Below are 18,459 nucleotides of genomic sequence, written 5' to 3'. Positions count from 1 at the left end.
CCGAGTGACAGTGTGGCAATTAAGGCCCCCATGATAGGCAGGTTGTCATCATTAATGGCACATAACCGGTGCCTAGTGTGCAGCAGATGTTCAGAAGTTCACCGAAGATTATTTAATGTCCACACCAGCTGTACTTGTCTGAGCTCCCATGTCTGCTAAAGCGGGCAATTGGATGGGTTGGTGTTTCATATTTGTATGTCTGAATCGTCCGAGGTGTTGGTGGGCCTTTGTATCTAATGTGATGGTAATATTGAAAAATGGAGGTGGCTCTGGTCGGCCTGGTGTGAACTTGTTGTTGGTCCCTGCACCATGCAGGACCAACAACATCAGTCATTCAGGTTGCACAGTCATTGTTGATATGAATGAAGAATCTTCATCCTGGCTGTCATTTCGTAGTCTCCCATTATGGCATTTGACGATGCTGTGCCATGGCATGTGGTTGAGAAGTGGTTCTCTTTGCCACATTTGTGGCATGATTTGCCCCAAGTAGGGCATTGTCTTCGTCCTTTTGGGTGTGTCTTGTGTCCACAATCTTTGCATTTGCCATCATTATGTTTTTTCTTATTTGGTGTTTTTTTTTTTTTTTTACATAGGAATCACCACATTATCAAGGCCAAGAGGCCACTCAAGGATAAGGGTTAAAGAGTGTACAGGTGAAAACTTTTTGATCACGCAGATTTAAATTGGGCCACTTGTGTGATCTCAGTAGATTTCAGAGTCAAGAGACGTCTAGTTAAGTCATTTAAAGTTGGCAGGGACGTAATCTCTGCTAAAATTTTGCTCTGGTGGGAGGTGTCCCGTAATCCGTCAATGATTTGAGATTTGATCATGTCCTCAGAAAATGACATTGCACATTGCTGGTTGCCACAATTGAAAGCTCAGAGCATTGTTTGTGATTTCAACCGGGAAATAAAGGATGTGATAGTCTCCCCATCACTTTGCTTCATTACAAAGAATGGCTGACAGTATACCTTAGGATGGACATTTTTCACTGTTGTTCCTCTGTGGTATTATTCAGGGCATCCGGACCAATGAAGTTGAACAACATTTTGTTGACAGATGAACTGCATGCAGACCGCAGCTCATTTCGGATTTCTGTGGAGTCAGTAAGTTGTGTCATCTCTTTATAACCATATCCATGCATCCTTAAAAATGACCCATTTGTTGTCTGACGAGTCAGGTTCTATCACTGGTCGCTCGGGTTTCACTCATGAATTGCGTGACAATGGGGTGGGGGCATGTTGCTCAGTGGCCAGAAGGCGTGCCATGAGGTTCGTCATCTGTTTTTGCATGGCAAGCTGTTGTTGTTGCATTTGTAACATGAAAGGAATTGGGTCGATTTCTGTGTGCTGTGATGAAGCTTTGTTTGAGTTAGATATTTTTGTGTTTAACAAGATTGTCAAAGTGTACAGAATATGTATAGTGACTGGATATTAAATAAGTGGATATTAAAAAACAAAGGAACGAATAAAGTTTACCACGTGGTGAGGGTGTGTCCTTCATCGTTCATACGTATTTTCAGGTTCCTTATTTTGGATGGGTCATTGTATTTTTCCTTTGTTTTGTTATTTTTTGTTTTTATCCGACTCCTGACTCAGGAGAGAAAGACAACAAGACACGGTAATTAATCTCAATAAGCGACGTACATGTGTACTTTTATTGGGTCCGCCATGACAGTCCTCTTTTTCTCTCCTTCCTGGAGAGCTCGGGTCAAGGGTACATAACTCAGTATTATGTTTACAACAACGTCCGCATGAACAAGTGAAGTTTCGCTTATAAGGCCACCAAATTTGCGTGGGTGGAGAAAGGAAAATGTATACACAGCTGAAACGATGTTTATGCATCCACTCGTCCGCAACTGGGTTTTACAGTTGGGGCAGCATTAGGTGTATCAGAATTTTGGGGGAGTTTTTGACACCCCTAACACAAAACTATGAATAAAATATTAAAAAAATTGTCATTTCTCTTTTTAAAGTGGGCTGTTTATTTTCTTTATGGAATATACTTCCAAAATAAACTATTAAAGTTGTTTAAAAATAATAGAAATATTATTTTATTTTTTTTTTTTTTTAAAAACAGTGTTTACAAAGTGCCTGCGCGCGTTCATGCAGCCATTTTTTATGTAATGAAATCAATTGAATTTTACGAGTTGAATATTTTTCAATTTTTAAACTTTAAAAATCTATCAAAATTTTTCTATTAGTTCAATTTTTAAGATATTTTCAGGTTCAATGTGAAATTTTATGCTCTTTCCAATAAACTGAATATAATCTTCTAGACAAGTGTTTTTTTATTCACCCCCACCCCATTTTGAAATGTCTATTAAAATGAAAATAATTAATTTTCTCACCTCAAATTTTTATATCACAAATTGAAGATAAAAGATCAATAAATAAAATAAGCTAATTTAAAGCAAAAAAAAGAACAGCTATTTGCAAATTTACTTGTAAAGCCCAAAGTTTAAAACCTTTTTTTAAAAAACGTGTTGAATTTTTTTATTTTAAGTGAAACCTTATAATCTTGTTATATTGTTGAGAAAATTTCGTACAATTATGAAATTTTTTTCTATTTCATTCAATGTTTTTTTTAAGATATTTAAAAAAAATTCACTCCATAAAGAAGAAATAAAATATATTAAATCAAAAACTCATGTATTTCTTTAAGAGAATAATAAAAAAAATCACAAATCGGTAGAGTGTTTTTTTTTTTTAACGGCAAAAACCAATATCTATGGTAGCACATCTAAGACCTTAAATGACCAAGTTCTTTCTGATTCTCTCTCCTCTGATCTTGGGCAAGTGTTACAATGGGGAAAGAGATGGCTTGTTACTTTTAATGTATCTAAAACCAAGCTTTTATCTTTACATCATCAATCTTCTGATCCCCATCTGGCATCAATTGAAATGAATGGCTCTCGTCTTGGGGAGGCCTCATGCTTTGACAAGCTTCTGGGCTTGACCTTTACTCCTGATCTTAAATGGAACACATACATTAAATCCGTTGCCAAGGCCACTGGAAAAATAGTGGGATCCTTCTATCGATCCAGTAGATATCTCACTGCTGATGCAATTCTCTATCTATATAAGAGCCAGGTACGTCCAAGGATGGAGTACTGTTGCCACATCTGGGCAGGAGCTGCTAGAAAGGACTTATCCTGCCTTGAGTTCAAAACAGACTTCGTAGCCTTGTGGGGAATTTATTTTGCAAGTAGTGGTGAATGCTCTGACGAACTGCAATCACTTGTGCCCCCACGACGTGAGCACCCTCGACAAAAGATCTTTTTACTCTAATAGTTTCTTCCCTAGAACCGCTAGACTCTGGAATTCCATTCCAGGTCCCTGCTTCCCCAACAGTACTGACGTGCAGAAGTTCAAGTGTAACGTGAACCGACACCTTGCTGCCCAAATCCCTACATAGTACCCCAGTAGTTGTTGCCCCTGACAGTAGCCCCCTACACCAAAGTGGCAATTTGCCTTGTTTGGGGTGAAAATGTAATAAAAAAAAAAAAAAAGAAGTGTGCAATTCGAAACTTGATTTGTTGTCAAAACTTTTGCCAAATTGCTGCTGGATTACATCTAACAGCTTCATTTTTAGTTGACCATCAGTTTTATGCTTTAAACCCTCTTTTCTAGATAATAAAAGGAGATGGTTGACTTGCATCTCTTCAGAAATGTGTTTCACAGAGAATTACAACTTGAACTATTGATGGAAAAATGTGAGAGATTTCAGTAAATTTGACATTTCCTAGAACTTTATCTGGTTCCAAATTATTGTTATTATTGTTTTCGGACAATACAAAGTTGTGAAAAGAAAGAATAGGTAATTCACAGTTTAATTCACTGAGTTTCTAATATGGCGTCTTTTGTTTATAATAAATGTATGTTGCAATGGCCGGCAACATAAATATTCTCTGTTCTCTGTTTATGCCCACTATAACATTGCATGTTCATTTTTAATTTTTTTTTATTTTACCGCTGCCACCATGTTTAAGTTTGGGTTAATAGAGAAACAGGAGACAACACGAAGGCATGTTGAGCTGCATCCAAAAAGCAAGTGAATCTACTTTTATTCAAGGCCAAGTAACTCCTAGCTGAGGAGCAGTAACATGTCATGACAGATGGTCTGACCAGCATAGAGATGTTGTTAGTACAGTGTAAAAGAGGAAGTTGCAGTGCGTTTAATCTTTTTATTAATTCTGTTATGTGCTCAGTTCACTAGAGAAATAGCTTTTGCTTGGGCAAGCCAGAAAGGAAGCTCATTGCTTGCACCAATCAGTACTGAGCTTATTTATAAACCAAATATATTCAAATGCGAATTGTCGCTGCTGCTACACATATGTGTGTAGGTGAGTTGAAAAATGAATTGCTGCCTCCCGAGTCTCAACTAGGTGGGTGGGGTGGGGGCGTTGTCCTCTTGTTAACTCTATGCCTACTGTTTCCCAATTGTTATTCTTGATCAAAATCTGAACATTTTATCCGCTCGATGTACATGATTTGATTTTATAACGAAAACAGATTGTAATTGCCGAAACGTAGTTGGTGGCAGCCATTTTGATGTGGGGGTGTTTATGCTACGCTGGGGCAAGTCGTAAAAAAATACTGTTAAAAATATCCCCTAATTCTTTTATTCTAAATAGCATAACATTTATAACCACATTTTATCATCTATATAAGTCACCGTGGTTCTCGGAAAATCTTAAACACCGGCGTCGTCTAAAATAACTGTACAAATAGGAAATCAATTTGTAATTAAATTGTTTTTGAATCTGAATTGAATTGTTCTTTTTATTAGATAGATTTTATTAGTAGATTACACTCATGTCTTTTTAATTTTAATAACTATTTCTAAACGATAATTAAATGTCTAATTATGAAAGTTAAATTAATGTGAGAAAAACGAAAAATGCTTAAACTAAACTTCGCTTTTAAATAATCGAACGACCCCTGGCGGTTTAGCAAAGGGCGACAACTGCTGATTGCTTCACTTTTTGAGGAGGCAGTGAGGAAAAGGTGACCAAACTTGCTGCATCATGCCGATGTCACTACTGCGAACGTGTTCCCAAGGTAAGCTAAAATAGTTTGTTGTTTTACTTTTTTTTTTTTTTTTTTTTTTTTTTTTTTTTAGCAGACTTCATCCGTATTGTCTTTCTTGAATGTGATGTACTTTGTCCTCGAGTGGGTGTGCTAAAAAAAAGGGAAGAGGTGTGTCGATTGTTGACCAATTGAAGGTCGAGACAAAAGAGAAGGGCGCGGAGAAAGGACGCGTGGCGTAATCAACAAAAACAATCATTTGAACCCCTCCACACGCCGATTAAATCTAAAGCCTATTTTAGTTTCGTGCTGAATAATATTCATATCTTTCAGGGTTTTTTTTTTTTTAAGATGACCTTATGGTTTTGTGTAATCTAGCACTTGTCTTCCTTTCCCAAAGGTGATTTCATCTATTTGAACACGCGGTATTCGAATGAAATACGAAGAAATTCTGGTAAATTTATACAAATACCGTGACAGCGAATTATTAATAATAACCCTAACCCAGTTTTCAGATTCGTGTTCAGCACATCGAAACGTAACAGAATACTACGTCTGTTTTTACTAATTCGCTGTCACGGTGTTTGTATAATAATACCGAAATTCTCATCGTTTTTCTCTCTGCTAATAAATAGAAAATATTCCAAGTTATTTATTTTTTATGGGATTCAGTAAATTTACAGTTTTAATGATTTTGTTGCTGATTGAATCGCGCTGTATTTAAAATAGTATTTTCAAGTTAAATTAAAGTTTTACGATAGTACAGTAAAACACCCTCATCTACCACGTTAAGAATGGCTTTTCTAAATAATAACGTTATTATTTCAGCACGGTTCAATAAGTGCATAAGTACCATGATTTTAATTTATAAGTTTCCGTAATGTCATAAAAAATAGAAATTGTAAAACGTTTTACCTTTTTTGTTCTGTTTGTGTTGTTCGCGTTAAAATAAATCGTCTCACTCTTGTCTCCGAGCCGTTTTTTTTCTACTTATATTGGATGTACATTAATTATAACTTATTTAAATTAAGGTTAGAATCCCCCTCCCCCCAATATCTAAATCTAGAAGAGTTTTTTTTTTTTAATCATTGCTATTAAAAAGAACGGTACTCATGCAGAGAGTGATCCGTGCTGAAATAATAACGTTATTATTTAAAAAGCCATTCTTAACATGGGGAGGGAAGGCTGTTTTGTACCAATTCTGTACTTTAACCTTACAATTGAATAAAAAAACAAAAAAAAAACAACATATCATAAAACTTTAATTAAACGTGGAAATACGATTTAAAAAATAGCGCGGATCACTCTCTGCATTAGCACCAAAAGAACATCTGATACTTTTGATGGAAGGGAAAAACAATTTCATTCTGCTTTACCTACTTGTTTGTGACCTATTTGCGTTAAAAAAAGGGTAGAGTATTTAATGTGCTTGCCTATAACCCCTCCTCTCTAGAAAAGTTTACTAACTTATTTAGGGTGGCAACTAATTTGTAGGTGTATCAGAAATTTCGTGAAAATAGTGAATTCCACCCCATCTTTCCAAGCTTATAACTCCTCGAAAAATGTAATTCAAGCCCTAATTAGTCTAATTTGTCTTCGTTTTTTTTTTTCTAATAATCGGAAAAAATTGTTATAATAAATTTTAAACGTTAAAAATATATTTAATAAAATATATTCAGCACTTTTCAGCAGTGCCAAAATTCACCACAGAATTACCCCGCCCTATATGTAACACGATGTAACTTTATTATAAATTAAATAAAAATAAATTAAATCAGTATAACTTTTGTACCATTTAAAAGAAGGGAAAAATAAACCAGTAATAATTTAAAAAAATTTTTTTCATCGAACGAAAGTAATGAAATTGCGAGATGAAAATCATGTTTACATAATTGGCGCTTTAAAATAACGTTCCCATGTTGTAGACATTCCGAACGTGAAAACATACCCGTGTTTCATAAATCTAGCAAAAATGAACTAATGGTCAGATTTTTGTGAAATTTTCGATACTTATCCATTTTAGAATGAAATTACGGTAAATATCCAGATACGCTACTACAAAACGCCGACCACTCTAATTTGTTTTTTTATAGGTAATTGAGGTCGCTGACAACGAATCTGATAGTCAAACTTGGGGCAAATTTACCGTTTGCATAGTATTAACCCCTGAACCCACGAACTACTGTCCACCATTTTGCAGCTTCCGTTTATGCTACGCGCATGCACGCTGTAGCATAAACGACGGCTTCACCAAGCAAACTACGTTGGGGGTGAGGGGATTTTTTTTTTTTCCAGGACATAGAATTTTCTAATTTTCAAAAATACATTATAGCACTTTTTGGGTGGAAAATTTAAAATTAGCTGAAAAAGAAATAAAACAAGAAAAGGAAAGCACTCCAAGTTGGAGTAGGTGGGGGGGGGGGGTTAATTTATCTGGTTTTTTTTTTTTTTTTTTTTACCTGGAACATAGAATTTTCAAAAAGTAACGCACCGACATACCAATTAGAACACCATTTAACATTTTCCGAAGATTTTACTGTGTACATTGGGGGCATGAGCGGGGGGGGGGGGGGGTGATGTTGGGGCGCGCGCGCCCCAACATCACATCCCCCCCCCCGCTCATGCCCCCAATGTACACAGTAAAATCTTCGGAAAATGTTAAATGGTGTTCTAATTGGTATGTCGGTGCGTTGAAAAATGTTTAACTAAACTGCAAAAGCACCTATTAAGCCACATAAGTTCTATAATTGAATCCCCCTCCCGCAAAAAAGAATGAAAAACAAAGATGTTTGGTGCTTATGTTTTTGTAAACCACATTAAAAACTACGCGAGACAAAAAAAAAAAAAAGTCCAATTTGTTGTACTTTTCTTTAACTGTAAGTCATTAAAAAAATGTCAGTCCGTAAGTTTTTGGTACGCCATGTGAGAAGGCAGTTTGCTAGGTGAAGCAAGCCGTCGTTCATGCTGCAGCGCACGCGCGTAGCGTAAACGGAAGCTGCAAAATGGTGGAAAGTTATTCGGGGGTTAATACCATGCAAACGGTAAATTTGCCCCAAGTTTGACTATCAAATTCGTTGTCAGCGACCTCAATTACCTATAAAAAAGCAAATTAGAGTGGTCGGTGTTCTGTAGTAGCGTATCTGGATATTTACCGAAATTACATATAAAATACAGTTTCCGTAAAATATATGAGGGGAAATATTTTTTTAGTGCGTGCCCCCCCTATTTATTTTTTTCGAAATTCGAACAAAGTATATTTTAAATCTATCGAAATTTCTATTTATTATGAAACATAAGAGTTCAAATAAGTAAAAAATATTTATTTTTTAAAAGTTTAAATACACATATTTTTAAAAGTTTAAATACACGTACAAAAATTTACCTTGAAGTTACAATTAAAAAAATGATATAAATTTAATGTTTTTTTTTTTAAATAGCGTTTTTTCGAATTAATGTATACTATAATCAGTTGAATTGCCAAGAAAAAGAAACTTCGTAAACATTAATTAATTTTTAAAAGATTAAAACAATTAAAATTCCATTATTTCAAAATGTTCCATTACAACATAGATTTTTAATTGTGCTTAAATTTTTTTTAAAATATGAAGTTTTTACATCCTTCCTCTACTGTTCTCCTTTAACCCTACTCGACAAGGTCTATGCTAAATGCAGCACTTTCCTTACATTCGAGTACTGAAATCCCTATATTTTGGAGATTTTAATGTCCACTATAAAGATTGATTTGGTTTCTCATACTACATAAACACGCACAGCTTCTCTTGGACTTTACCTTTCACAAACCATAGCTTTTCTGACCCTGCTTCGCAGATCACAAAGATCATATGAAGAATTAATTTCACAAAAGTAAAAAAAATTACTTGAAGACCCGAAATTCACAAAGCTAGAAAACTTTCCTTGAAGGATCTCTTGATTTAGTTAGTATAGTGTGCTTTGTGAGCTAGTAGTGGCCTTCCAGGTAATCTTCTTTGACTGGGGCAATTTCAAAGATTTAGTAAAACAGTGATCATACAATGTTGAAAAATTCTATATAGTTCATGCCAGAAATTAAGCCAAAACAGTATTTTCTTTCAGATTCCCTCACTGGGGATTAATTCAAGTTCAAAGGGGATTTAACCACAGTAGCATGTTCACGTGAATGCTGTCTGTGGGGCGGGGGGGGGGGGGGAAGGCGGGAAAAATTCCTTTGATTATAGATTCATTATAAACTGGAAACTGAATTGCGTACCTTTGAAAAATGAAACAAAGCACGATACATGCGTATAAAAAAAAAAGGATTCTGTTTAATTAAAGGACAACTTCCGACAGACATTGTGATAATCGGAAATGCTATAACATATGAATTTCAACAATCAACAAGCCTCACTTCTCGTTCTCTCCAAGTCTTTTATGACAGATATCCATGAGATATCAACCTTTCCTTATCTTGCTGAAAAGTGCACAAATGAGGTAATGGTTCAAAGCCGACATAGAAGCCACAGTAAGAAAGCCATACTCTTCCCAATTGTTCACTTCTGTGTGTGCTGTTGTACATAGGCAACATACATCCTGCTGAATCAACTGCTATAAGTAGGTTACAAATAGACAAAAATTCATAGGATCGAAAGAACATTTAAGAAAATTATAATAGTGTGATCAATAATGAGCAATCAACAATTCTCCCACTATCCAATCACCATCCAATCACTATCCAATCACTATCCAATAACTATCCAATCACTATCCAATAACTATCCAATCACCATCCAATAACTATCCAATCACCATCCAATAACCATCCAATAACTATCCAATCACCATCCAATAACTATCCAATCACCATCCAATAACTATCCAATCACCATCCAATCACCATCCAATAACCATCCAATCACCATCCAATAACTATCCAATCACCATCCAATAACTATCCAATCACCATCCAATAACTATCCAATCACCATCCAATAACTATCCAATCATCATCCAATAACTATCCAATCACCATCCAATAACTATCCAATCACCATCCAATAACTATCCAATCACCATCCAATAACTATCCAATCACCATCCAATAACTATCCAATCACCATCCAATAACTATCCAATCACCATCCAATAACTATCCAATCACCATCCAATCACTATCCAATCACCATCCAATCACTATCCAATCACTATCCAATCACCATCCAATCACTATCCAATCACCATCCAATCACCATCCAATCACTATCCAATCACCATCCAATAACTATCCAATCACCATCCAATAACTATCCAATCACCATCCAATAACTATCCAATCACCATCCAATAACTATCCAATCACCATCCAATAACTATCCAATCACCATCCAATAACTATCCAATCACCATCCAATAACTATCCAATCACCATCCAATAACTATCCAATAACCATCCAATAACCATCCAATAACCATCCAATAACCATCCAATAACTATCCAATAACCATCCAATAACTATCCAATAACCATCCAATAACTATCCAATAACTATCCAATAACTATCCAATAACCATCCAATAACTATCCAATAACCATCCAATAACCATCTAATAACCATCCAATAACTATCCAATAACTATCCAATCACCATCCAATAACTATCCAATGTCGCTTGCACAGCAATAAATAAGCATCTAAACAGCATGACATCAATTCAGATGTGCCCAAGGGTCGATCCTTGAATCTTTATTATTCCTGATTTTTATAAACAATTTCCCTGATGCAATTGCATCCAAGATGGGTTTGGGTATATTTGTTGATTATACCATACTTTATTCTTGACATATAGCCCATCAGACCATGACAACTTATGATGTCATGATGCTGCAAAATAACATTTTTAAACATAGTTTCATTTTGCTGCATGTGTGTGACTTGCAAGAATCACGCTGCAAAAAGTGACCCTGCTCTTGCAAGAAATTGGTTCAGTTGACCACTACAGAATTAATCTTTTTTTTTTTCTAATTTTCACGTATTATGCGTCGGAGGCATCGCTCTTTCAGGTAGTAACTGTTTCAACCCGGTTCGATGTGGCTGACAAAAGATTTTAGCGGACATACGAATGCACAAACACACAAACAGACATTTGAGATTTAGGTAGTGCAGTAAGGACCCTGGGAAGAGGGAGAGTCAAAACAACAGTAGCGGGTGTGTGAAGGTGGTGTAGTAAGGAACCCCAGGTGAGGTGTAAAAAAAAAAAATGGTAGTAGCAGAGGGGAAGATCAAAACAACAGTAGGCAGTGGTGTTAACAAAAAAAGAGAAAAAAGTGGTAGTAGACAGGCAGGCTTGAATCCGTAACACGAAGAAGAAAAAAAAAGGTGATGTTTTAGCTGATGTCTCCATCGCGCGACCAGAAGTCTCGAGCGTTGAAATTAAGCATAGTCAATTGAAAAGAAGATGATGTCTTGCTAAAATGTCAGCAAAAAAGGTGACCCTTCCTTGTACAAAACAACTCAGTTGAGGGTGAAGAAATCAATGGCTTTGGCCAATTTTTCGATATTTGTCGTCCGAATAAAATAATACAGATTTCATCAGAATCCGTTGCTCCTGTTGAAAGTTTTTTTATGAAAGAAACACACACACACACACACACACATTTTGCCTTTTATACATTAGACTAGCAGGGGTACCCGGCGTTACTCGGGTGTTTGGAGGTGTGTGTGCTGTTAAATAAAAAAAGAAACCTGAGGCATAAAATGTGGAAAAAAACATGAACTGTTCGGCCAGCCAGAATGAGTTACTGAAAGATGTTTGAATTTATTTAAGTAAGAACCAAATTGACAGGTGCCCGCACGGAATTCGTCGAGTGTTACGACGACGTAAACAACAGCTATTCAGCAAATGAGGTCAATGACCAGGTTTGTTTGTTATAAGCGAAGTAAAAAAAGAAAACAAAAACGAACGTTAAAACTTAAGCAGGGGGGGGGGATAATCAAAACATTGAAAATAAATACACAAAAAAACTAACGTAAGGCAAACGAACGATGTTAAATGTAAAAATCGAAAACAGAAAAATGAACACGTGAAAAATGGCTTAAATAAGCCTGTTTCAATATTAAAATTAAAAAAATCGTTTGGTACCCGGGCGTTTTTGGGTGTCACTAAAAATAAGCAAAGTAAAAAAAAACAAAAAAAAAAAAACAGAAAAACGAATGTTACGTTAAAAATGGCTTAAATAACACTGGTTCAATATTTAAATTTAAAAAATCGAGGAAAAAAAAAAAAAAAAAGAAGACATCTCACACCACAATTCGAACCCAAAACGTTTAGATAACGAACCAACGCACTAACCAACTGAGCTAACGTGACGTACATAAAATTTAGTCAGTTCTTCAAGTATTTAAAGTAAATCAGGTCATAACGTCATCTGACGCATGCGTTGAACCGGTCATCGTCACGAGGAGGCAGTTTTTGCTGAGAACACACTTTGCTTTTTATTTTTAGTTTTGCTTTTATACGGAAAAGCCAAACAAACAGGCAAGAGTAAGAAATAGCGTGAAAATAGCATGTAAAACTCGCTCAAATAAAAGATAGATGATCTCCTCTTGTAAATCAGAAATATTATAATCTAGGGAGTATATAAAAAGTTCTAAGATGTGGTAACTCCCTTGAAAAAAACCTTTGTTGGACATACAAAAAAATTACACACATACACAGTTTCGCTTTTATATAATAGATAATAGACTAGCCTGGATGTGTGTAAGGGTATTGGTTGAGCAAAAAAAAAAAAAAATTAGGAATAGTAGGCAGGCTCGAACTCGTGACGCACGGAATAAAGAAGGTGGAAAAAAGCAAGCGGTCTGATCAATGCGCCTACCGTGGTTGTGATGTCACGGGCGTGCGAAATAAAATCTATATGACGTTATTGGCGTGAGGTTTGAATGACTTGCAAAAATGTTGACCAAAAATGTGACCCATGCCTTTTAAAAAAAACGGCCCAGTTGACAGTGAACAAATTAAATGTTTTTGGCCAATTTATTGATATTTGTCGTCCGAGACACTGAGCTTTAAAACGATACCGATTGTATCACAGTCCAACACGTTTGTTGAAAGTTTTTGGCAGACATACAAACAAACAAACAAACACACACACATGTTTTGCCTTTTATATATATAGCGGGAGTGCCCGGCGTTGCCTGGGTGTTTGTAGGTGTGTGTGTGTTGGAGAGAGTAGATCAAAACAAAAATAATAAGCAAAGTAATAACCCTGTTTAAAATTAAAAACACGAAGAAAAACAAAAAAAAAACAACAAAAAAGTTTGGGGAGGGAGGTAGGCTCAAACCCAAAGCCTTGAGGTTAATAGTCTGATGACATAGCATGACGTTACGAAGGCAGGAACTTGAGAACAGCCGAAAATAAACGTTGAAAAACGCAGGTGGTCGAATGTCAACGTATGGTTTTCTAAGTCAAATATTACGCCGTAGTAGAGAAAACGAATTCACAGCGCGAATTTTATAAGTCGCTGAAATAAAAGATATTTATGGCGTTGTTTCGTAAATCATAGATATTATAATCTAAAGAGTATATAAAAAGTTCTAAAACATAGTAACTCCCCAGAGAATTCCTGACGAAAAAAGCCTTTGTTGGGCATACACAAAAAATGTACACACATTTTGCCTTTTATATATATACTAGCGGGGGGTACCCAGCGTTGCCCGGGTGTTTTTGGGTGTGTGTGTGTGGTCAGTCGGTGTGAGTGTGTTAATGAAAACCTAAGAATAAGCAAAGTAAAAAAACTAACGTATGGTAAAACAAAACAGAAAAACGAACGTTACGTGAAAAATGGCTGAAATAACCCTGCTTCATTATTAAAATTTAAAAAATCGAAAAAAAAAAAAAAGACATCTCACACCACGATTCGAACCCAAAACGTTTAGATAATGAGGCCTCGCTCTAAGCAACTGAGCTGAGACGACTTCGACTGAATTTTGTCGCTTTTTCAAATACATACATACAAACAAAAAAACATACATACTCACATTTTCGCTTTTATATTTATAGACTAATGGGGTGTACTCGGCATTGCCCGGGTGTTTGTAAGTGTGTGTATGGAGGGGGTAAGTAATAACTCTGTTTAAATATTATAAAAAAGACGATGTTAAAATAATTTTTAAAAAAAACGGGGAAAAAATGGCATAAATAAACCTGTCGGATCGAACCTGCAATCTTAAGATAAAAACGCTGGGTTAAACTAAAGAATAAGCGAAGTAAGAAAAAAAAACTGTTGCCCGGGTGTTTAAAGGTGAAAAAGGAAATAGTTATGGTTGGGAGGCAGGATTGAACCCGGAAGCCTTGACGCGGAGGTGGAAACAAAAGCCAATCACTTAACCGTCTCGGCCACGAGTGAGAGTAATTGATTAGTGCGTTAAGTTAAGGCTTATAAAGCGAGTGAAATTGGTTTGATTGGCAGGTAGACGCAAAATGAGGTCATTGCGGCAGCGTTATGATGACGTGGCAGTATTTTTAATTTTCACTTCCCCAAGATGATGGGAGGGGGGGGCAGCTCCCCATATTAAGGGGATTGTCCAAATCGAATAGCAATTGTCTGATATAAGGAGAAACTCCACATTGATCAAAAGCTGATTGCTTTCTGGATGTTTCGGAGTGAAAGCCGAGAACACAACGTTTCAATTTAGTTTCATTGTATTTATACTAAAAAGCCAAACAAACAGGTGACGGAGCGAAATAGCGCGAATCTTATAAAAGTCGATGTAAATAAATCTAGACGTGACGTGCATTTGTAAATCTTCGATATTATTATTTAGATGGTATATAAAAAGTTTTAAAATATAGTAAGCCCCCTCGAAAATGCTTACGAAAAAGCCTTTGCAAGACATACACAAAATGTCACACACATTTTGCCTTTTATATATATAGACTAGCAGGGGTACCCGGCATTGACCCGGGTGTTTGGAGGTGTGTAAGTAGGAGAGGGTGACCCTGTTTTAATATTATAAAAAAACATGATGTTAAAAAAAATGGGAATAACCAAAACAAAGCAAAACTGCGAACAAACGTAAAAAAAAAGGTGTAAAAGAGGAAAAAAAGTTTAGGTAGAAAGACAGGCTCGAAGCATCGAGGCTAAGGCGGAAAAAAAATGTCTGACACGTTACCCCTATGCCAAAGAGACACACAATTAAGAACGGATAAAATTAACCCTTTAAAAACACTTGCAGGTGGTTTAATCTAGCGTCAACGTTTTCTAGGTCAAACATGACATCATTGTTATAGTAGCAGGAGGAGAGGAAATGAAGTAATGATTTTTTTCGGCGCCCCTCCTTGTAGAAAATGGTCCAGTTTAGAGTGAAGGAATTAATGTTTTTGGCCAATTTTTCGATATTTGTCTGGCGAAGGTTTGAGCTTTAAAATGATATTTGGCGAAAATCCGTGACGTGTGTCGAAAGTTTTTGCAAGACATACAAACACACACACAAACATTTTCGCTTTTATATATATAGACTAGCGGGGGGTACCCGGCATTGCTCGGGACCATATAAACAATGAGAAAATTGAATTTGGTTTTGTAATATATTTGTTATTCTTATGAGAGAGGAATTTTGTATGTTTATGTATCATTTGCTATTTCGAGCAAAAGAATATTTTACCTACATATATTACTATATTTTAAAACTTTTTATATACCATCTAAATAATAATATCGAAGATTTACAAATGCACGTCACGTCTAGATTTATTTACATCGACTTTTATAAGATTCGCGCTATTTCGCTCCGTCACCTGTTTGTTTGGCTTTTTAGTATAAATACAATTACACACATGAAATAATTGTATCTTACCTTGGGTAGGTCATTTATAGCATGTATATGAAAGGACAGGTAATATACAACACATTTATCTTATCAAATCCCAAGCGATGCCAGGTATTTTGCTAATATATATTCTCACCTATTTCATTCAATCCAGGGCAACGCTGGGTGTTGTGCTAGTATATATCTCATTAAATCCTGGGCGACGCAAGGTATTCTGTTAGTATATATTTCAATCAATCAAATTCAATCCAAGGCAATGCCAAGTATTCTGCTAGTATATATTTGCATCTATCTCATTGCATCCCACATTATCGCTCACCTGTCTAAAATAATAACTTTAAGATATTGTCTTGGCTGGTTTTTCATTACAAACACATCATCCAAATAACTCGCATTTCATCATTTTTCATAATTTTTGAATATGTTACTAATTTCAACGACCATGTCACATGATTTAACTTACATTATCGCACCCATTCTTACTAAAATGAAAACTTTGATACATAGGCTATGGTATGTTACTAATTTCAACTATCATTTTCATGAGTAAATCCACATTATCGCGCACTCTATCACTAAAATAATAACTTTTAGACATTGTATGGCTGGTTATTTAATTAGAAACCCACCAACAAAGTAACTCACTTTATATCATTTTGCATAATTCTTGGATATGTTACTAATTTCGACAATTATTTTTAATGAAGTAACCCAAATAATCACGACCTCTTACTAAAATAATAACTTCTATACATTGTCTCGTCTGTCTAGTTCATTATGAATACACCAATCAAATAACTCCCATTTCATCATTTTTCATAATTTTTGGATATGTTGCTAATTTCAACCATCATTCTTTCTGAGTTCAATCACATAATCCCTCTACTCTTACTAAAATAATACCTTTGAGACATTTCTAAGCTGTTTATTTCATTACAAACACATCAATAAAATACCTCACATTTCATCATTTTTCATAATTCTTGGATATGTTATGAATTTCAACAATCAAATTTAATGAGTGCGCACATATAATCACCCAATTCTTATTAAAATCATAAATTTGCTACATTGACTGGGCTGTTTATTTCATTATAAACGCAGCAATCAAATAACTAAAACTTCATTTTTCATAATTCTTGGATATATTACTAATTTCGACAATAATTTTTCATGAGTTAATCCACATTATCACCACCTCCTATTACTAAAATAATAACTTTCAGACATTGTATGGCTGTCTTTTTCATTACAAACACACCTATCAAGTTAATCACATTTGACCATTTTTTATAATTCTTTGATATGTTACTAATTTCGACAATTATTTTTAATGAAGTAACCCAAATAATCGCCCCCCCCCTCTTTAACCGACACGATCCCCTTCCTCTTACAAAAATAACAACTTTGATACATCTTCTAGCCTGTCTATTTCATTACGAACACACCAATCAAATAACTCACATTTAATCATTTTTCATAATTCTTGGATATGTTACTAATTTCGACAATCATTGTTTATGATTTAACCCGCATAATCGACCCCCTCTTACTAAAATACTAACTTTGAGACAATATCTGGTCTGTTTATTTCATTATAAACACACCAATAAAATAACTTACATTTAATAACTTTTCATAATTCTTGGATATGATACTAATTTCGACAATCGTTTTTCATGATTTAACTCACATAATCCCCTCTCCTCTTTCTAAAATAATAACATTGAGACATTGTCTCTGGTATTTCATAATAAACACACCAATCAAATAACTCACATTTTATCATTTTTCATAATTCTTAGATATGTTACTAATTTTTACAATCGTTTTTCATTATTTAACCCACATAATCCCCTTCCTCTTACTAAAGTAATACATTTGAGATATTGTTTGAGCTGGTAATTTCATTACAAACACACCATGGATATGTTACTAATTTAAACAATCATTTTTAATGATGTAATCCATATAATCGACCCCCTCTTACTAAAATATTAACTTTAAGACTATATCTGGGCTGTTCATTTCATTATAAACACACCAATCCAATAACTTACATTTAATCATTTTTCATATTTCTTGGATGTGTTACTAATTTCGACAATCGTTTTTTATAATTTAATCCCCATAATATCATTTCCTTTTGCTAAAATAATTACTTTGTCTGGCTGGTTATTTCATTGCAAACACACCATCAATCACATTTTATCATATTTCATAATTCTTGGATATGTTACTTTGTCAATCATTTTACATTATTTAACCCAAATAATTCCTTTTCCTCTTACTAAAATAACTTAGAGATATTATCTGGCTAGTTATTTTATTACAAACACACCAATCAAATAACTCACATTTCATCATTTTTCATAATTCTTGGAAATGTTACTAACTTTGACAGTAATTTTTCGTGATTAAACCCACATAATTGATCCCGTCCTACTAAAGACTGAGACTTTTTTCTGGGCTGTTTATTTCATTAAAAAACACACAAATAAAATAACTTACATTTCATAACTTTTCATAATTCTTGGATATGTTACTTATTTCGACAATCATGTTTCATGAGTTACCCAACATTATCGCCACCTCTTACTAAAATAATACATTTGAGACATTGTCTG

At 34.9% G+C, this 18,459-nt stretch overlaps 1 protein-coding gene across 1 annotated transcript in view; it reads left to right on the top strand.

The window, feature by feature from the left end:
- The first annotated feature begins 4,394 nt into the window (after positions 1–4,394).
- LOC145283802 (succinate dehydrogenase [ubiquinone] cytochrome b small subunit, mitochondrial-like) overlaps positions 4,395–18,459 on the top strand; it is a 53,403-nt gene continuing 39,338 nt past the window's right edge. Inside the window, exon 1 of the mRNA XM_080132880.1 lies at positions 4,395–5,063. Coding sequence (XP_079989006.1) covers positions 5,030–5,063 — 34 coding nt within the window. The 5' untranslated portion in view covers positions 4,395–5,029. The remainder of the gene's footprint in view (positions 5,064–18,459) is intronic.

Source organism: Euprymna scolopes, chromosome 8 (genome assembly GCF_053919585.1).
Source record: "Euprymna scolopes isolate OS-2025 chromosome 8, ASM5391958v1, whole genome shotgun sequence".
In the NCBI taxonomy this organism is placed as follows: domain Eukaryota; kingdom Metazoa; phylum Mollusca; class Cephalopoda; order Sepiida; family Sepiolidae; genus Euprymna; species Euprymna scolopes.
Note: the sequence above shows the minus strand (reverse complement) of the source record. Positions and strands in the feature narration are given on the sequence as shown.